General features: G+C 47.9%; 1 protein-coding gene across 22 annotated transcripts in view; it reads left to right on the top strand.

The window, feature by feature from the left end:
* NFASC (neurofascin) overlaps window positions 1–21,904 on the top strand; it is a 190,226-nt gene that overhangs the window by 93,684 nt on the left and 74,638 nt on the right. For 12 of the 22 annotated variants that reach the window (XM_060091070.1, XM_060091059.1, XM_060091078.1 and 9 more), the window contains exon 1: window positions 20,771–20,892. In XM_060091070.1, the coding sequence (XP_059947053.1) occupies window positions 20,802–20,892 (91 nt within the window). In that variant the 5' untranslated portion in view covers window positions 20,771–20,801. Of the gene's footprint in view, window positions 1–20,721; window positions 20,893–21,904 lie in introns of those variants that run through there. The other 10 variants (XM_060091077.1, XM_060091074.1, XM_060091073.1 and 7 more) reach the window with 1 other exon arrangement.

Below are 21,904 nucleotides of genomic sequence, written 5' to 3'. Positions count from 1 at the left end.
CCTAAGGCCCCTCCACACTCCTCCCTGGGCACACACACTCTGGGTTGCCTAACCAGATCCCTGCCTAAGGAACCTGGGAGCCCCCCGACCTTCTCTGATGATAGCAGTGTCACTACCCAGCAGCACACCTGACTGGCAGCCAGAGTCACACCCTGCTGCATCCTGCCTGATGCCGAGCAAACCTATTCTAGCTTGCACCTCTGGACACTTCCCGTCTAATCCACGAGCCCTAAAGTTAGAACCACATATTGGTTCACTATATTTTTACAGTGCATTCATTTACATTAGTTGTGTCATTTGGCTTTCACGACAATTCTGTGATGTGGGCAAGGCTGGCGTCATCATTCGCATTTGACTGATGAATACAGTGAGGCTCAAGAAGTTACTTCTCCAACGTCCACAAAACGAACAGCAACAGAACTCATATTAGAACTCAGATGTCCTGGGGCTTCCCTGGTGGCGCAGTGGTTAAGAATCCGCCTGCCAATGCAGAAGACACGGGTTCGAGCCCTGGTCCGGGAAGATCCCACATGCCGCGGAGCAACTAAGCCCGTGCACCACAACTACTGAGCCTGCGCTCTAGAGCCTGTGAGCCACAACTACTGAGCCTACACTCCAGAGCCCACGAGCCACAACTGCTGAGCCTATGTGCTACAATGACTGAAGCCCGCGTGCCTAGAGCCCGTGCTCCGCAACAAGAGAAGCCACCGCAATGAGAAGCCCGTGCACCGCAACGAAGAGTAGCCCCTGCTCGCCGCAACTAGAGAAAGCCCGCGCACAGCAACAAAGACCCAACGCAGCCAAAAATAAATTAAATAAATAAATTTTTTTAAAAAAAGAAAGCACTCAGATGTCCTGAATTGTGGGCCGTTTTTCTTGCTGCGACACCACACTGCCTCCTCCAGTCTGAGGCACCCACACCTTCAGGAAGTCAATGGATCAGAGAACCTTCAGACACACAGGGAAACTTTTAACAGAAGAAGAAGAGAGTGCACACGTATGGTCACGTGAGGACCACTACGCTCTGCAGGGGTCTGAGCCGGTTCTTTAGAGGTGGTAACAGCCATCCTTGCCAGAATCAGCACTGGAGGACTCCCCAGCCGCCAGCGCTGTGCATTTTCCATTGAATCCTCCTCACAGTCACCCTATGAAATAGGGCCCATTGTTACCCACATTTTACTGGTGACAGAAATACAGAAAGGTGGAGGAACATGCTCAGAGCACCACAGCTGAGAAAGCGGCAGTACCTGAATTCAAATCCCAGCAGTTCTCCAGCTCTGGGACCCACACGGTTGGCCATTTGGGCTTGGGGTTGCAGGGTGTTTTCAGGGTGGCTTGGGGCTGCATAGGTGTTTCTGAGCAAGCCTCCGGCCAGGTTCCAGGTAAGAATCTGATTTCGTCTCTCCACTTGGGAAGCCTCAGAGGAGCAAGTCCTCTGTCTCTCTGTCCTGCTTCCCTCTGGCTCTTCCCCTTTTGTTCTGGGCCACTGCCATCTGGAGCGGCCCCACGCATCTGCTCCCCAGCACAGGTCTCCTCCCTCCCCACTCCTCCTGCAGCCCCAGCGTGAGGCACCTTCCCACACAGACTAATCTCTCCCATCCCGTGTCTCCCCTGCCCCAGTGCTTCAGCCCCTGGGCCTCGCCAGGCACTCAGAGCAGACACCTGCCCTTTGATGCAAGGCAGAAGAACCACCCAGCTCGCCCAGGCCTTCAGTTTCTCAAATGGGGTCATTTGGTTAATAGCACTCACACTCCTCAGCCCCTCTGCCTGTTGGTAAGAAGCTGGGCCTTCTCTCTCCAGAAACATTACAACAGGCTGCTGTGGCCAACGTGGGCTCAGGACACACCACTGTGGGGTGATTGGGGAAGGGCCGTGGAACTGCATTAGGAACTGTTTTGCCTCCGCACTCCCTGCCCCAGGACCAATTCCGGGCCCCTGAGGCAGCATGCATGCTTAGCCACCTTCTCCTGGGTGCTGAGATGTGCAGGGCTAGGTGTGGAGCCACAGCTGGCAACAGTGAAAGCTATTCCCTCAATAGCGTGTGCTGTCTACCTCGTGTCTGCTGAGGTGATGCAATCGCTTCTACACCCCTCTCAGCCTTCCTTGCTGCCCTACTAAACCCACCTTTTTACTGGAGGCTGGGCTGTTGGGTTTGAGACAGCATGTCACCCTGTGAGTTTCCGTTTCTAATGGGAGGATTATAGACTATAGCAAAGGGAAGCCCTTCTACAAGCAGGTGTATGCGCTCATTCGGGGCATTAACACAAAGCTTTTCCCTACACCGCTGGAGCCAATGGTGTCTTCGGTGTGAGCATAATAGCCAGCACTTTGCACCGGACTTCTAGACAAATGGTGCATCTTATAATGCAGGAAACAACCTTCCCCTGTCTGTTCCACCTCCCCTCGTCCACGCGCCTGTATTTTCACATCTCCTCCAACCTGTAGAAGCCTGCCAGGATGGCAATTGGATCCAGACCGATGACTGTGTTGGATGTGAATGCAGAGGGCTGGAGAGAGAGGAAGAACAGATGCTACTCCCTCCTGCTGTCTTAGTCCTTTCCTCCCTGTGCCTCCTTATTATGTCAGACAGGAATCTTAAAAATGCCACCAGCGTTGTGCAATCCGTGGAATACCAGCAGCTAGACCAATATTGATAGAAGGATGGAAGCCTCAGAAGAACTGACCTGGCTCCATTGAGGTTGACTCCAGTCTGGTGCAGTTGATGTCACAGGTCATGGACCACTGGTGGAAGAAGCTGGCATGAACAAGGGCAGGATTGGGGCCGTGCAGGGTGGTCCCCAGGAGTTTGAAGCACTTTGGTTAAGGAGGCCAGGGTAAAGGTGGGAGAGAGGGCGGTGCAGAGCTGCTTTGGCTGGTCTGGAATCTTGCAGGAACCTCCCTTCTCTCTGGTCCACAGTAGACAACACTTGTGCAGATCACCGTATGTCGGCTCTAAGAGTGAATAATAATTCCTTGGCCACAGAGCTAACGTATGGTTATTAGCACAGGCATTGTGTACTTTGTACATCTACAAAATAGATCTGTAGGTTCGAAGGTCCAGCTTGTCCAAAGTCATGTAGCAAAGCATTGCACCAGCTGTAACTTGTGGGGAAGGGGAAATGACCAATAGTTTTTGAATGCTTAGTTTGGGCCAGGCCTTGTGTTAGATGCTATACATAAACATTAGCCCATTCATTCATTTAAAATGAATTAAATCAACTCAGTTAATAATCATCACAATAATCTTATCATAAGTAAGTGTATTATCCCTTTCAAAGACAAGAAAACTGAGGCTCTAAGAGAGAGAGTAAACAAATTGCTGAAGACCATGCAGCAGGTAAATGGCTGAGGTGGGATTGAAACTCAGGTGCGCGGCTCGCAAGTCCATGCCCCTTCCATGTGCCAGAGGGATTATACTACGTCACTTACTCTTGAAGCTGCGTCTCAGAATCCATGTCTGGTGTGTTTCCCCTGGTCTGCATCTTCTTCGCTAGCCCTGTTCTGCTTTGAGCTGGTGCTCGCTTCTATGAAGAACACAGGAAAAAGGTAGAAGGCACTGCCCTCACCCTCAAGAAGCTCACAGTCCGGTTAAGGGGCTGGAGGTCATCTCTCTTTCCCTCATCCCAAGCTTCTTCAATAGTCTTGCCCCACCGCCCCCCTTTTTTTTTTCCTGCTTGAGCTCATCCTGTGGTTTTCAAATGGCTTTAGAACCCTGGTCTGTTGAAACTAGGCTTGGAATCCCACAAATAGAGGGTGGAGTAAGCAGCTTAACATGAGTGACGTTTGAGCAGATGGGTCCAGATGGTAGCTCCTCAGATGGACAGAGTCCCAGACTCCAAATGGACACCCCACTCAGGGAGCCTGGGAACGCATTGGTCAGTGACTCAAATGAGGAGCTGGGGTTTGAAAGAAAGGTGGCTAGGGATTTGTACAGCTATCACCCTTCAGGAAAGCCGCCAAGACAGAGATTGAGCTTTCGGGCTGTTCTTTGTGCAGCATTCCCTTTGTACAGCATTTTGCAGTTTACTGTGGAGATAGGGACTAGACAAACAGTGACTTGTTCTGGGTGGCATCCAGGAACTTAGCCCTAGGTCTTTTTTAAAAAATCAATATTCAATATGTTAAAGTTAGGAATCCCCAAACCTAATTTTTCTTAAACTTTTCATTTCAACTGACAAATTTTACAATTCTCTTCATAAATCTCATAAATTTTAACAATCACTTGTTTGATTCCATTAATAAACTTAGTTAAATTCCTTTGAACATTTGAAACTGCATTTATAAATTTAATCATTCATTTCCCTTTTTGAAGTTTCACAATTTTCTAACAAAGTCTTCCAAGTTCTTATGTAATTAATTCTTTTTTCTCATTGATATTTTAAGTAACAGCTTTATTGAGATATAATTCACATATCGTACAATTCACCTATATAAAATATACAACTCATTAATCAACTATACTTCAATAAAAAATAAATTTGAAAAAAAATAAAGTATACAATGCATTGATTTTTAATATATTTACCGACTTGGGCACCAATCACCATAATTAATTTTAGAACATTTTAATTACCTTCCACTTCCACCAAAAAAACCCATACCCATTATCAGTCACTCCTCTTCCCACCCCCAACCCTGGTCTTCCTCTAGCCTTAGGCAATCACTAATCTATTTCCCACTTCTGTAGATTTGCCTATTCCGGACATTTTGTATAAACGGAATGGTACAATATGTGGTCTTTTGTGTCTGGCTTCTTTTACTTAGCATGATGTTTTCAAGTTTCATCCATGTTGTAGCATGTGTCCATTTGTCATTCCTTTTTTATGGCTGAATAATATTCCTTTATATATAGATATACCACATTTTACTTATGCATCATCAGTTGATGGACATTTAGGTTGTTTCAACTTTTTGGCTATGATCAGTTATGCTACTGTGAGCATTCATGTTTAAGTTCTGATTGGACATACATTTTTAGTTCTCTTTGGTATATACCCAGGAGTGGATTGCTGGGTCATGTGGTAATTCTGTGTTTCATGTTTTGAGGAACCCTAGGTCTTCTTATACTAAATCCAATCCTCCCTTTCAGGCCTTCTACCTTCAGTCTCTACCTTCTCTCCCACTCAGGTCCCTCCTTCTTACCCTTCCCAAATATTGGGCTGTACCCTTGGACACATAGGATTATGTCCATAGGATTATGATTACTTCCCCCTCCAGCCTTCCTCAGAGCAATTTCCCTTTACTAACAGGCCCAGGGGAGCCGGCTCTGCTATCCCGGGTGTCTTCTCCCTGACTTGGAGGCGGATGGAGAGCTTCACAGCCCTCTCTCTTCTCCCTCCAGCTGTAAAGAAGATGTGTGTCTAATTGCTGTGAAACTTTCTCCCTGAGGGTAGAAAACAGGGAGACAAGTGTGAAGTTGGTTCTTAAGTTGTAGAGAGGTGGGGGCTCTTCTTCTCCTTCTTGGAGGTGGCAGAATTTCTCCCCCCACCGAGGGAAGATTGTTTCCTGTGTCTTTAGCTGATGTCTCCAAGGTGGAGGCTGTCTGCATACCCTACATGTTAACTTTTGTTCCCTTTGCAATTTGCTTTACCTGCTAATCTCTATAAGAAAACTGGTCAGAGCTCAGTTAACCCTGAGCAGGGGCAGTGAGTGGAGCCGGAATAAGGGAAATTCACAGATATCCACAAACCTTATTGAAGGCAGCCCCTGCACAGCGTGTCACATTAGCTAACAGGCAGCTATACTGACTACATTTGAGAGTCTTTTCCATTCCATGTATGTCTCCCAGTCCTGCCTCTTGGAGGATGAATGAATAAGCAATAATAATGAGGAGAAAATGGACAACCCCAAAGAACTTCAGAAAGCTGGCTTGGCTGGATTATAGCATCAGCGATATCCTTCCCAGTGTGCCCAGCAACTGCCAGCCTGTGTGGTTGGCTGTTCAGGGCTGGGCTGTGGACCCAGCTGCCTGTATACTTTGGGCTGTCTTGCTATGCCAGGCTAAGATGTGTCAGGCTCCAGTTGGCCTGGGGTCAAAGAAACAGGATAAGGCAGCAACCCCACTTCTTCCATATATCGGATTGTATGTACAAGGGTATTCATTGTAACATTGTGGTGATGGAGAAAAAATAAAGAAAAATAATCTAAAGGTCCACTATAAGCAGATGGTTAAAAGATTTGTTGTAGATCCACACAAATCAGTTATGAAAAAGTATGCAGTAGGTCTCTTATGTCCAAGCTCTATTGACTTAGTGACTCAACCAGCTCTGCCCCCACAGTGAGGTGCCTGCGCCTTTCCCCCTAGAAGGGGGGCACTTTCCTGGTGGACGCAGCCTTCGTGTGGAGCCTGGCTGCCTGGTGGCTTTTGCACACCAAGGTGCCCTGCAAGTGCTTTGTGCCCCAGAGAGCCTGGAGTGACCATGAGAAATTCACTAGATATTTATGGTGGGCACCTTGAGGAAAAGGTCCCTTCCCCCTTTATTCTTTCCTGACCCCTCCTTCCCTCACCCCCAACTTACTAAATAGCCAAGTGGTTCAGGTTTCAACCTATAGATTAGTTCTGGGTGTTGAGCAGGAAACAGCTGTTTTCAGCCAAATCCTTAATCCTAAACCCAGGTGTCCCCCTCCACCCGCTCCCGGTGGGAATCAGGGCCACCTGATACTGTTGTTCCCCCACCCTGCACTCCTCCTGAGACCCTGTTGGCCTCTGTGAACTTAGCCCAGGCAGGGAGAGGAGGGGCCAGACCTGCTGGTGCCCCTACCACCAAGCGGAACCCTACCAATGGTTAAACACGCAGCCCCTCACTCCTCCCAGATCTCTCCCCCTGACCACGCAAGGGAGCCAAGCATGAAACACAGCCACCGAGCAGATGGAGACCACCCCCTCCAACCCTGAGAAGGGAGGAGGGGGGAGGGGGCTTGAATCCCATAACAAGGTGTCTTTAGCTGTTGGAAAATCCTAGAAGACAACTGGTTCAACCCCACACAGGGAGGAAGCGGGGTCTCCCCTCCTGGGCAGGGGGAGAGGCAGATCTAGAAGCAGGCTGGTGAGTGCTTTCTTAGGCTGTCAAGTCCTTGGGCCCGGGAGGGTTCGGTGTAGTTACAGCCCCATAAAGGGGAGGTGGGAGGATTGCGTGGGCAGAGAGACTTTGTAAAGATGCTGAGACTGCGGTCATTTTGTGGGTGGTGAAGGGGAGATGTGAGATATCAAGCTTCCCTGGGGCTTTCTCAAGAGGAAGGCAGGGAGCTCCCCCTGCGGCTTCCCCCTCTTGTCTCGTCCTCTTCCAGAGACCCCTCTATCTTCCTTCTCCCTGCTTGGTGCTCTGTCTCTTTGGGACAGGCTGATGATCACTACTAGGGGGCATTTCCAGTTTCCTAGGAAACCCCTCTGGCCTTCAGATGCCTGTGAGTGGAGGGAGTGAGTGGGCTCGGGTCACCATCTGTTGCATGGTTCCTTCCCTGGCATGAGAGATGGAAGGGAGGAGGGGACCCGAGGTAGGAAGAGAAGCAGGGAGGAGGGTCCTCCACAGTGCCCAGGGCAACCCTCTGCTGAAGGTGACCTCAGAACCGGGGCAGCTAAGCGGAAGCACTCGGGATGAGGATGCGGGGAGGCTGGGAACGGAGGTGATGGCCGTTCTGGGGTTAGTGCCTGGAGCGGCTGAATCCCAAGACTCTGAGAGTCTGTCTGTGGGTTGGAGAAAGCAGGGTGGCCTGACTGGGATCAGACAGAAACCCTGAGAGGGAGTGGGGGAGGATTTCAGGAAAAAAGGAGATGAATATGTCTGCTGAGCAGGGACAGGATCTATCTACTTCATGGGATGCTTAATAGATATTATTATTAGGTTACTGCTGTTATTTTTATTACTCAGGCTTATACTGTAACAACAGTTTTTATCATTTGTGATTTAATCAAGGGTTTATAATATACTAATTCATTGATGGGATGCATATCTCTCAGTAATAGGAAATATCTGATAAGATGGCTGTTCACTAGCCCCATGAGTATTTATTGCACTGTCTCACTACGAAGGGAGACAAAACATGGACACTGACCTCAAGAATTTCAGAGTCTGATGCAGGAGATGGATGTTGGAGCAACTATTCCCTCAGGCAGGAGGAAGTTACCCCTAGAACAGAGTGTGCTGGGGAGCACAGGGGAAATGGCAGCCCACTTTCAATGGGAAAGTAGGGTCAGCATCGCGGAGAGGTTGCCACTGAGGGCCTTGTAGAGAGGTAAGGGGATAGCACTTCCAGCCTATGCAGAGTGTGGCCAAAGGTCCAGAAAGCACCTGGCCGGTCTGGGGAGTGGGGCGAGGTCTGGGCTGGACCTGCGGGAGAGGAGGCTGAGCGGGGCGGGAGTCCGGTCACAGGGGCTTGCACAGTGCACAGAGAGTGTAGATTTTGTCTCTTAGGCCAGTTCCTCGACTGTTTTTTCTGCCAAAACAAACGTGATAGAGGCCACACACTGGCTCTTTCTCCGTTCTTCAAGAAAGAAAACAGAAAGTGAGGGAAAATGTGATTATTATAGCAGTAACCTGAGCCGCTCAGATTTATATTTATGTATAAATCATTTACAACAGTTCTTGGTTTCTACGGGGAACAGATTACTTGAGAAATTCCTTATATCCTAGTCCTGAGTTCCAGCTAAGAGGGCCTGCCTGCCTTTCTACAGGGAGCCCCCCGGCCCAGTCTGGAATACTTCCGAGCTCTTTTCAGACGTCACACACACGGCCCTTCCTCACTTATTTTGATGTGCCTCTGTTTCCTCTTTTGTTTCAGCTCCTCTCTCTGATTTCTGAACAGGTTGCTTCTGGGCACCTATAGTAATAAACCCTGCTGCGTGTTTGTTTGTTTGTTTAAATCTAATGCAGAATGGCTGAGTTTTGCGTTGGCTCTGTCGGGCTTTTATTATCTCTCTGTTCCCCCACAATATCCTGTGGCAGTGATGTGTGAGTGTATTCCTTAGTTGGTTCTTGTAGTACTATTCTAGTCATTCCATTAGTTTATTCTAAGAGCTAGTTGCTGGCACGTGGCCTCATAGCACTAATCTGTTGGTGTGCGTATCCCCAGGCAGTAATTCAGGAGCACAGCCTCAGACTACCTGCAGAGCTGTTTCGTTCACGACCCTGGGCATTTCGAACTGAACTTGGTTCCAAGCTCATGATCTCCCTGAGCCCCAACCAGTTCCAGACTTTTCCCCTTTCTTTATTCTTTTTTTTTTAATATAAATTTATTTATTTATTTACTTATTTTTGGCTGCGTTGGGTCTTCGTTGCTGCACGTGGGCTTTCTCTAGTTGCGATGAGCGGGGGCTACTCATTGTTGTGGCTTCTCTTGTTGCGGAGCACGGGCTCCAGGTGCACGGGCTTCAGTAGTTGTGGCTCATGGGCTCTAGAGCACAGGCTCAATAGCTGTGGCGCACAGGCTGAGTTCCTCCGCGGCATGTGGGATCTTCCCAGACCAGGGCTCGAACCCGTGTCCCCTGCATTGGCAGGCGGATTCTTAACCACTGCACCACCAGGGAAGTCCCTCCCCTGTCTTTATTCGTGATGCCAGTTATGTGTCATCCTAATCCAGTTTCCCAACCTAGAAACTTTGATGCCATCCTCCTTCTCGCCATCCACTACCAGTCGGTCATCAGATTCTAACCTTGTTGAATCTAACCCAGAGACCATCCTCAAATCTCAGGGAGGCCTTGGAGGCCATCAAGCCATTCATCTGTCACACACACAGTCTCTTTCACACCTGCCCAGGGGCACCTGTGGAATCTGGAATCTAGGAGAAGGCAGGTGGAGTGACGGGGAGAGGAGAAGTGGTCGAGAAACCTCACCCCTGGGCTTCGCTCCCAGAGCAGGAGGATGATTTAGGGCAGAGAGTGGCCTGTGGCTAAGCCCCAGACCAGCCAGCAGATGGACAAAACGATGGGCAGATCACAGGCCCTGTCCAGGACTTAGGTTTACCTGATAAAGGTCTGTGTGTAGTGGAGTCACTTGAACAGTGAAACAGCTTCCATCTGTACTGTGCTTCACATTCCTATGCATTATTCATGTGATTCTCACAATGAGCATCTGCAGCAGGCAAAGCAGGAATATTTATTTCCATTTTTGAGATTTTTTAAAAGGCTTAGAAAACAAGTAATTTACAAAAGATAAGTGGCAGGACTGAGATCTTTACTTGGATCTTCCTTTCCATAAATGTTTCCTGCCAGGGACCCTGCCAGACACTAGGGACACAGAAATGATCAGGGCATTGTCTGAGCCTCACGAATTCCACAAAGAGGGGAGAAAGCGTAAGCCAGTGGTGAGCAACCTACAGCCCTCAGGCCAATCCCGCCTGTTTTGTAAATAAAGTTTTATTGGAACATAGCCATGCCCATCCGCTCACTTATTGTCCGTGGCAGCCCTCACACTGTAATAGTAAAGTTCAGTATTTGTGACAGAGACCGTCTGTCTTACAAAGCCTAAAATATTTACTGTCTAGACATTTACAGAAAAGGTCTCCAACCCTTACTTTAATCACGTAGTTTTGCCAGTGTGCTAAGGGCCTCAGAGAGGCAGGTTTAAGCTACAGTAGAGATGAGATGGACTCTCAGCTCTGCTTGGGGGTGGGGCACACAGGCTAAGCACAAGGAATTCTTCACTGAGCAGAAGATGTCTGAGGAGTGAGGTCTTGAAGACTGAGTAGGAATTAATCACATGACAAGGAGGGAAGGCCTTTCCAAGCACAGGGGATGGCACGGGTAAAGTGTGGAGGCTGTAAACGGTGTGGTATGCTTAGAAAATGGCACAGAATTCAGTAAGGAAGCTTTTAGGTTTGGGTGAGCTTGGAGAGGCCTCCAGGAACTTGATTTCAAAGAGCCTTATATGCTACGCTTGGGGGTTTGGATTTGGTCTTATAGATTGACGGGGAGACATGGAAAGGTTTGCAGCAGAGCACTGACATGATCAGGTGGGGGTTTAGAAAAATCACTGTAATAGCAACATGGAGAATGGATTGGAAGGAGACCAATTGGGAGGTTATTGCAGTGGTTCATGAGACATGATATTTATCAGAGGTAAACAGGTGGGAACATGCAGAAGGGAGGGGGAATGAGAGACACCAGGAAGGAGACAGTCCAAGGGCCTTGGTGGCTGGATGTGAGATGTGAGAAGAGGTGGGATTTAAGGGTGATTCCAGGTGTCTAGCTTGGTGACTTAGGTGGGTACCACCAACAAAGACAGGGAATAGAAATGGAGGGTCAGGACCCTGATGGAGACACTGAGGACATCAGGCAGAAGAGGATCCAGCAGTGTGATCAGTGCTGTCGTGGAGGTTAGAAGGCCCAGAGAGAAAACGAGGGCCCAGGGTGGTGTTTCAGAGGCCAAGGAGGAAAGGATGTTAGGAGGGATGGATGGGGTGGTTAACAAGTGTTAATGCCCCCAAGAGGTCTGGCAAGATAAAGACTGAGAACACTGGTTTTGGCCATCGGGAGGCCAATGGGAGGTCCAGACAGGAGGGTTCCAGGATGTCGTTGGATGAGGAGTGAATGGGAATGAAATAAGTAAAGGCAGAAGCCATTGACCACTGTAGAAAAAAAAAAAAAAAAAAACTTTTATGAGAAGAAATGGAAGAAAAAACTTCAGGTACATATAGGGAGGCTGTGAGATGCAGAGAATGATGTTATGATTTCATTATGAGAGAAACTCATGAAGATGCTTCTCTGCTAAGGCAGGGAGAAAGTTGAGAAGAGTTTGGAAATTCAGGAGAGAGCAGATAGTTTTGGGTTTTTTTTTCCCCCAATTTATTTATTTATTTTAAGATGGGAAAAAAAGCACTGATTATGACACCCTCCTGTGTCCCTCTTCACACACCCCATTAGCACGGGAGGGTTTCAGGGGGATGCTTTATCTCCTTTGTTTCCAGCACAGTACACACTTTGGCTACATTTTAAGGGCCTCAGGAGATGGAAATGCCCTGAGTTTTCTTTCTTTCTGTTTTTTTTTTTTAATATCTTTATTGGAATATAATTGCTTTACATTGTTGTGTTAGTTTCTGCTGTACAACAAAGTGAATCAGCTATATGTATACATATATCCCCATATCCCCTCCCTCTTGAGCCTCCCTCCCATCCTCCCTAACCCACCCCTCTAGGTGGTCACAAAGCATCGAGCTGATCTCCCTGTGCAATGCAGCAACTTCCCACTAGCCAACCAATTGATAGCAGAGGGTTGGGGCCGGGTCCAGGCAGAGGCAGGCAGGTAGGTGGAGGGAGGAATGCTTTTTTAATACAGAAAATGGAGGTCACGGGAAGCTTATGTGTTCAACCAACATACTAGGGGCATTTCTGATTCTGATAGCACTGTCATTTCCAAGTGATAGAAAACTCAACTCCAGCTGGCTTAAAAATTCAAGAGAATTTTTAATATAAACACACAAGTAATTTAAAATCCCCAAGTAGGATATGCTTCATCAGTGACTCAGTGACGTGAAGGATCAGGTCTTCCTGTGTCTTCTCTCTGCCTTCTGCAATGTTGGAGTATCCTCACATTATGCTTGGAGACCCCCCTACTCCCACTCCCTGAAGCTCCATCCTCTCCCCTTAGGGGGGTTCCTCACTGGATCTCTTTCAGAAGAAAGGGGGAAACTTGTCTTTCCCAGAGCTTTTAGCAGAAGTCTACATGAAGCACACTGCCTCTGGCTGGCTGAAGTATCCTTTCCTAAACCAACCATAGTGGTGAGGGGTAGGGAATGCTAATTTTCTTATACTAATCACAAGCCAACCCTGGAATTGGGGTAGGATCATTCTAAGAAAGAGGCAGAGATGGACAGAATCGTGTCCCCCCAAAAATTCATATGTTGAAGGTCTACCCACAATGTGACTCTATTTGGATACTGGGCCTTTAAAGAAGTAATTAAGGTTAAATGATGTCATTATGGTGCGCCCTAATCCAATAGTGTTGGTGTCCTTATAAGAAGAGGAAGAAACACCAGAGGTGCATTTGCACAGAGGAAAGGCCGTGTGAGGACACTGCAAGAAGGCAGCCATTTGGAAGCTAAGGAGAGAGACCTTAGGAGAAGCCAACCCTGCCGGCACCTTGATCTTGGACTGCCAGCTTCCAAAACTGTGAGACAGTGAATTTCCAGTCTGTGGTATTTTGTAATGGCAGTGCTAGCTGAAGAACACAGGTACAGTGGGTGGGAGGAGGAGAGCAAGGATGCTGGATAAACATCCAGTAAATGCCCACTAGGTTCTCTGTGTGCTTGACAGCCTCAAGAAATTCACTGGGGAGACAACAATCTACACCAAGACCTAGCACTCATTACAGCGAGTATATCCCAGAATTCTCTGAGAGCAAGGAGGATGAGGACTGCATCCAGCCTTGGTGGGATAGGGTGTTCCAGGGAAACCAAGGAAGGCTTCCCAGAGGTGGTGTCACCTGCCCTGAGCCTGAAAGATAACAGAAAGTTGAGTGAAAGAGCAGAAAAGGCAGACTAGGAAAAGAGAATAATTTATGTAAAGTTAGTGTGAAAATAAATGCCACCCAAATGAGAACAAGCAGAGGCTATTTATTTGGAGTGAGCTATAGCAAGGGAGTCAGCCACCATCACTTGCTTTGGCAGAGACTTAAAGGTAGAGAGGGGAGAGGACAAGTTTTTAGTGAAAGAAAGGGAAGGCTTCCTGTATGCTCGGACTGACATGGGCACCTGGAGGCGGGCTAAGTAGAAGCAGGCATCCTATGTGATTGGTCTGAGAAGCATATTTGTCTTTCCCTGGTTGGTCTTGAGTTGGAAATACTGGTAAAAAAATATCTGAAAGCCTGTAGTCACTGCCCGAGTCCTGACCACTCTGGGCTGTCTGCTGAGAGGCTGTGGGCCAGGCTCCTGCTGTCGTAGATGGTGTGGCCGTCGTCTGTGCAGTCCTCTCTCAGTGGGTGGGTGAGCGAGCAAGGACTATTGATGGAACTAGGAATAATTCAGTATAACTGGGGGTGAGTGGAGGAGCGGCGGATGAGACTGGGCAGGTATGCAAGGCCTGATCAGGGAGGGCTTTCGAAGCACGTTTTATTTTAAGAGAGACATAAAGGACAGAAGCAGGTGGGGTGGGGATGGACACAGGTTGACCAGGGGTGTCAGGGATTGTGAGGCTGTCCCAAGCAGGTACCCCAGGCCTCAGTGAGGAAATGCTAGCCACGGGAAGCCAGACGGTTTCCAATGCAGTGCTGCGGCCCCAGCCTGGTGTGCTGTTCCTCACGCCTGTACCTGGCTGTTGCACTCACATGTTTTTGCCACTGGGCGCAGGGTTTCTGCATTTGGGAAGTTAGGCTGTTGCACAGGGGTTTTTAGTTCTTTTTTTTACTAACAGAATACTTTCTTGAAACAAAACCTTATGCAAAAGCCCAATGTAAAACAAGGACTGTGAAGCAGCTAGCCACCCATCCTCCCCCTCGGAGAGGGCCTGAGGCACTTCCAAAGAAGCCACCCAGCTTCTCTGGACCCATCATAAACACCCAGCACTAAAAGATTTTGCAGAATTTTTCAGCTCTGCCCTCACCACCAGGAATACTTTGTGTGATGAAGTTTCTGAGTTTGGAAGCTGAGGGGCTGGCCTTGCCCCAGAGGATGCAGCGCCTCCTACAAGGTCTTCCTGCTTCCAGTGTTGTCGATCTACATTCAACCCTCCACACAGCAGAGTGGTCTTTACAAACAAATCTTATCGGGTCGGTTCACCACTTAGAACCCTACAATAGTTTCCTGACATGCTTAGAATATATTTTAATTCCTTACTTTGGCCTTCAGCCCTCTGGGAGTATACTCTTGTCTCCCTCTCTGACTATGACTTGTTCTGTTCTTCCCCACGTACCCTCCAAGCTCCAGTCACACCGGCTTCTTTCAGTTTCTTTCATGTCCCCATCTGCTTCCTGCCACTGGGCCTTTGCACAGGCAGTTCTCTCTGCCTGGAATGTTTTTCTGACCCATCTTTACAAGGTTGGCTCCTTATTGCCATTTATATCTCGGTCAAATGTCACATTTTCACAGAGGCCTTCCTTGACCATTCACTTTCTTTTATCACATCACCATCACTGTAGTTTCTTTTTTCTTGTTTTTAATGACTTTATTTTTTAGAGCACTTTTAGATTCACAGCAAAATTGAGCAGAAGGTACAGAGATTTCCCATATGCCTCCTGCCCCCACACATGCACAGCCACCCCTGTGTCATCACCATTCCCACCAGAGCGGTACATTTGTTACAACTGATGAACCTATATTGACACATCGTTATCACCCAAAGTCCATAGTTTGCAATAGGGTTTACTCCTGGTATTGTACATTCTATGAGTTTTGACAAATTATAATGATACCATTAGAGTATCATACAGAGTAGTTTCATTGCCCTAAAAATCCTCTGTGCTCCACCTATTCATCCCTCCAACCCCTGATCTTTTTATTGTCTCCATAGCTTTGCCTTTTCCAGAATGTTCCATAGTTAGAATCATACAGTAGGTAGCTTTTTCAGATTGGCTTCTTTCACTTACTAATAGGCATTTAAGTTTCTTCCATGTCTTTTCAAGGCTTGATAGCTCATTTCTTTTTAGTGCTAAAAAAATATTCCATTGTCTGGATGGACCAGTTTATTTATCTATTCACCTACTGAAGGACAACTTTGGTGCTTCCAAATTTGGCAGTTATGGAAAAGGCTACTGTAAACGTTGTGTGCAGGTCAGATTGTATGTCCTTCTTTGCACTTACTGCTGCCTGATTTTGTTGTTGTTGTTGCTGCTGTTCAACGTTTATTTCCTGTCTTCCCCACTGAGACGCAGGCTCTGCAAGAGTAGAGAAACCTCAGCTCTTGTCCCTGTATATTCTCTAGACTGGCGCCAGCCACCAGGTCTGGCAAGTGAACGAATGGCCGGCTGACTGCTGGCCAAAAGTCCAAGGCGGGTTCTGCTTCAGGGGCCATGGTCCTGCCGACTGAGGCGTGTCTCCGCGCAGCCCGTCTCCTCTCCCCATCACTTCAGATGTGTTGTGAACACCGGTGCAGCCTGCTCAGAATGGGGCTGCGGGAATGCGGGGAGCTCCTGACGGCAACAGCTTGTGGGAGCTGTGGGCCTCTCATCCATCTGCCAGGGACAGCTTGTGGAATCAACACCAGGGGCCCCCCAATCTGGGGAAAGAAAGCAAACCAGGACCCAGAAAAAAGGAAAAATAGAAAAGCACACTGATTGCGGTTGGATAAGTAGTATTGCTCCTTGGAGCTGTTGCAGGTAATGTCCTGGAGGTAGTTCAAAGCCCGATGGATAGCAGTAGCTAACATTTCTTGAGCTTGTGCCCCCATGCTTTGTTAAGTGCTTTATATAGGATTTGGGGTATCAAGTCACAGTGGCAACCCTCTGGAATAGGTGCTTCTATTATCTGCATTTTTCAGATGAGAAATACAAAGCTCCAAAGTTTCAGTACTTGCCCGTGGGGAGCAGCTTCAAACCCAGGTGGTTTTGCTGCATGGCCAATGCTGTTGAACTCAACCAAGAGAGGCTGTCATGTCTGCTGTCCCCACCAGTGGCTGATCATCACTCGACTCACGTGCGCTTTCCTGGGCCCCATCTTAGATATTTTGAATTCACATCTCCCACAGGGCTTGCACATTTAAGGTCCTTGAGTTCAAGAAGACCTAAGTGTGTGAAACACCCCCATGTAAGATAACAGAGGTTCTAAGGGCATTCAAATTAAAAAATTTTTTTAATCTGCAGGCTTGATTTGATGCCCTACCTAGAAGTTTGAGGGTCCAAGGATTTGTGTATTTAAAGAGTACCCAGGTGATCCTGATAAGCATCCAGTTTCCCTCCTGCGGGGGCACATTGTCAGGGACACACCTGACCAAATGCCATATGGATTCTTTATGAAAAGCGGTGAGCTCAGCACATCACATGCAGAACACTTCATATTCAGGTGACTCTATTCTCTTTTGTCTTTTCTTTTCTTTCTTCTTCTTCTTTTTTTTTTTGGCTTTTCTTTTCACACAGTGGATTGGGGTACAGGCATCTCAGATACACAAGGACTGAATTAATCATATTCTCTAGTTCATAGTACACCACCAGTCCACACAAGATTTCTCTTTCGGTTTTATTTATTTTTGTTCTTTTCCTCACTCCCCATGCAATAGACCCCCCTTCAATGTATTTTATAGCCTTACAGTTCACCTCTTACCTGTTTGATTCGATATAAAAGGATCCTTCAGATACATCATAGTGGTAGCGTGTGTGGGTGGTGTGTTTCATTTTCATGAATGATTTTGTACGATGGCTGTGGATTATTCTTCCTTGCATCTCAGAGAAGCATCTGCCTCTCTGGAACTTCCTCCCATTTGATCCTTCTTTTGCCCCCGTGGAGCTAAACAGAAAAATGCCACGCCCTCTTCTGACTTCCCAAGACAGTCATCACCACCCCCTCTTCTGCAGCCTCTATCTGCCCTCTCAAGGATATGGGATTTTCCTTATTCCTCCACGGGATGCTCCATAGTTAGATAGCATTTCCCTTGAAGAGCCCTGACAACTCCACCGCCAAGCCCCGCCCCCAGCTGGATGGTATGCTTCTCTCCTAGCGATAACCTGCAATTTGTTTATTCATTGATTCTTTGATGGACATTTGGGCTCGTTCCACTTCTCAGCTATTGTGAATGATGCTGCTATGAACATGTGTGTACATGTACTTGTTTGAGTCCCAGTTTTTAATTCTTTAGGACATATACCTAAGAGCAGAAATACGGGCTCATATGGTAATTCTTTGCTTAATTTTTTGAGGTACTGCCAAACTATACATTTCTTTTTTTAAATTGCAACTTTGCTTAGGACCTGTCATGCATATTGAGAGACAGGGAAATTGGATGGAAAAACCCTGAGCTAGGAATCAGGAGACCTAGGTTCTTTTCCTAGCTTTGCCACTAACCCGCACAGTGACCTTGAGCACATCACTTCCCCTTTCTCGGCTCTTGTTTCCTCATCTGAGAAGTAAGGGGATTGCATAAAGCTAAATGCTCTTTAAATTATCTTCCTTTTTAAAGATTTTATTGGAAAAATTGGATTCCAGGAGAAGAGAGAGAGAGAATTGTCAAACAACTAAATGTGATTATTTCTCTGTTCTTTTCCTACTGTGTTTTTAAATTGTGAGTTAAAGACACCCCAAATGATTGGACTTTCTTCTTGCCAATGTGTATCTAGTTATTGAATAGCTTCTGGCTTCCCGTTTCCATCAAGATTCCCAGAATAAGATATCCTTCTCTTTCCCATCACTTCCTACCACTTGGCAGCTCCTGAACAAAACATGGCGGTCATGGAGCCAAGACTGGAGCCATCCCCACTGTCCTCCTGGAAGGAAAGCTGAACCTCCCCCTGGTGCTGGTTCCCTCAGCACTAAGGTTTCAGTTGGATAACCTGAGTCTAGTCTTTGGAAATACAGGAGCCATGGAGAGGCATTAGCAGACTCTTTTTGAGACAGTGTGAGGATCATCTTAGAGAGGAGAAAGAACCAAAGACCTGCTGTGATGCCTTCCAGCCAGACAGTCCCCACCTTGGGAGATTTTCTACTTTCTTAACTCTCTTACAGCTGGATGGTTCCCTGGCCGGAGAGCAGTGCCTGTGTAGGGAGGGAATTTTGTCCTCTACTGATGGGAAGCCTTCACAGTTTGCTGCCCAGGTCCAAAGCATGTGTTCTCCTGCGCCGCCTGGTGGTTTTATGGGGAAACAGGTTTAAAACCTGTGATCCAAGTGGTTTATTATTTTATTTGCTCATTTTTCATCCATCCATCACATGGTTTTGAGTGCCTGCTATGTTTTAGGCACTATGCTGTATTCCAGGAATAACAAGACGAGGCACCTTCCCTTACAGTACCTTCCTTTCTATAGGGGGTACAGACTAGTGACTTTTAGAGTGAATACTAAGTGACAAGTGCTATAATAGGGGGTCATGAGTGGTGTTCAGGAGCGCAGACAAGGGGGCACATAAGTCACACTTAGCATAGCCTAATGAGAGAAGGCAGGTGCAAAGAGTGTTCTAGACAGAAGTTAATCTGTGCAGAAGTCAGCACAACAGAGCATTATGCACTGAAAGACCTGGTAGAAGACCCATGTTGGCTGGAACACAGAACACAAGGGGATGGTGATAAGAAAGAACCTTGCAGACGGGACTGCATCATGCAGGGCTTCTGAGCCATTTCACGGACTTCAGCTTCAACTTTGGAGCAGCAGTGAGCTAGTGAGCTTGACTAGGGGAGTGGCTTATTTATACTTGCATTTGAGGAGTAAGCACTCTGACTGTGGATGGAGAATGAACCAGAGAGGCAAGAGTAGAAGTGGGAAGAGACCACTTAGGAAGCTGTTGCAGTAATTGGTGTGAAATAGTGGTGCCCAAAGCCAAGGAGGAAGCAATGGGAAAGGAGACCAGCAGATGGAGTCCAGAAATACACGTGAGGTTGGAGGCTGGTATTGGGCCCAGCTTCCAGGAAAGAAATTGCTGAAATCTGAATCAGCATCCTCTAGTTTGCTCACATCCTGGCACAGGGCATGCCTTACACCCTCAGTCTGGAAAGCTGGGAGATGGTGGGGTTGTACAGGTGATAGAGTCTTCGTTTTGCTGCCAAGTTGTTTTAAACAATGTGTCCATTTGATAGATGGCTGTTGGTCCAGCAAAGCTGGAGGAATTGTGGGGAAACTGCCTCCCACTGTCCTCTTTGCTTTCTTTGGCCCCATGCTAGGTAGAACAGCAAAATGGACCAGTTTTTACAACTCCGTGTTTCCGAGCCTCAGGCAGTTTTATAGCTCAGTATCTGAGCCTCAGCTGTAGGCCATTCTTGCTCTTCTCTCTCAGGACAAGGGGAAAAGGGTTTGTCTCTCAAGGACCTGTTCCAGGCTCCTTGGACAGCCATTTTTAACCCTTACCCCTGTAAGCCCTGGAATGATGTCTTGTGCTTGAGGGTGTGAACATCGTGCTGTCATAAATGTTGCTTATTCTGCCAACCTCCTGGAGCCTCCTGTCCTGGGCCCTCATCTCAGCACTGCCTTTATCTCTTAAGGGACAACATCAGGGACCACCACCAAATATTTAGCTGCACAAAGTATTTGCAGAAATCATTCAATTACAGAAAGTCTTTGGGGCAACCAAGTTTTCACTTACCAAACTTCTGGCCCACAGTGCTGCCCCCTCCCCCTCTCTCTGGGTCAAAGGAGAGCACCGTGATCTTGTCTCTGAGCTACTACCCCAGACACACTCGGCCTCGGGTCCACTCATCACACGTGGTTCATAGAGGCTGTGAGATCGGTGCATTTCCTACTGGCTCAGTGCATGGCACCTTCTAGATGCTGGACCTAGGGGCCAGTGTTTGTTTTCATGACTGTTCTATGCTGAGTTGCCCTTCCTTCTAGAATACTGGTTCTCAACAGGGGGTGGTTTTGCCCTCCAGGGGACAGTTGTCAATGCCTAGAGACGTTTTTTGATTGGAGACAGGAGTGAGCTCTACTGGCATCTAGTGGGTAGAGGCCAGGGATGCTGCTCAACATCCTACAATACCCAAGACAGTTCCCCACACAAAGAATCACTGGGTCCCAAAAGTCAATAGCGCAAGGTTAAGAAACCCTGTAATAGAACATAGGTCTATAACCAAGGGGACCCTTGAGTCCTTGAGGCCCTGTAGGATTGCTGGAGCAAACCAGGAGTTCAAGAAAAACTCACCTGTCATCACATTTCTTTCCACAGCTGAGCTCTGTCCGGGAGGCCCAGTTACAGCGGCTGGAGGCTGTGGGCCAGAGAGCAGGGAGCGAGGCCCAGTGCTCAGGATGGCCAGGCAGCAGCCACCGCCCTGGGTCCACACAGCCTTCCTCTTCTGCCTGCTTAGCCTCAGCGAGGCCATCGAGATTCCTATGGATCGTGAGTCCTGCGCTGTCCTCTTTTATTCTCCTGATTTGTGGCAGAGGAATTGGAGGGTAGGGAAGGTCAGGGGAGAGTGAAGACCATTCACAGCAGGTTGGGGTTGAGGAAGCAGTGGCTTCTGGATTCAGAGCTGGGTCTCCCTCTGAAGAATCGGTGCAGGTGGCCTCTTATTTGGGGACCTGAGACCTTGAGTCTCAGTGCTGTCTCTCAGGGCCATGGCTGCGCGGATGGCTGCCTGGAGCCTGCTGAGTGGGACCAGAGACGGCAGAGTTTGGAAGTCTGAGTGTCACTGGGGAGTTCTTCCCTCCACACCCCTCCCTCGGCCCTCCGTCGTCTTGACTTACCTATCGAAGTGGAGTTTCCAGGGGCCGAGCGTGGTGGACAGCTCTTATTTGCCTCTCTCATATGTCCAGGTCCTCTTGGCTGAAGTGATGAGGAGGACAGATGGCCTGGGAGGGTTGAGAAGGAGACTACTTTTGCAAAAGACTGTGGCTAAATGAGACATTAAAATAGAGCCCCATGATAATGTCACCATGGGAGAACCAGGCATGGATTCCTTCTGTTTGTTTTCAACTTTCCCATGGTAAAGTTGAAAAGTAAAATCCATGGCATCTGTTTACCAGGGTGGGGGAATTATTCGGCCATCAGGATCATAAAGGAAAGCTTAAAATGCTGATCTAATAGCCATGTCTCCACCAACCATACCTGGTGTTGCATTTGTAAATGGCCCATTGACTGGCAGCCATGCTCCTTGGCTCTGCGTTTAGATGTGCACCGCCTTTGCCACAATTCTGACACTTCTGCCAGAAAGTCTTGGCATCCCAGTGCTATGATGGAGACATACCACCTCTGTCCCCCGTTCCCTGCTTCTAGGAATAGATGGGGCCCACGTGATGCCAGAGTTGAGTTGGGCTCTCTCCAGGTGACAGGTGTCTGGGGAGGGAGGGGTGAGAGAGTGATATAGCCTCCAAGAAGTCCCCACTGAGCTCTCCAAAACCAGCCCCTGGGG

The sequence above is a fragment of the Mesoplodon densirostris genome, chromosome 2 (assembly GCF_025265405.1).
Source record: "Mesoplodon densirostris isolate mMesDen1 chromosome 2, mMesDen1 primary haplotype, whole genome shotgun sequence".
In the NCBI taxonomy this organism is placed as follows: domain Eukaryota; kingdom Metazoa; phylum Chordata; class Mammalia; order Artiodactyla; family Ziphiidae; genus Mesoplodon; species Mesoplodon densirostris.
Note: the sequence above shows the minus strand (reverse complement) of the source record. Positions and strands in the feature narration are given on the sequence as shown.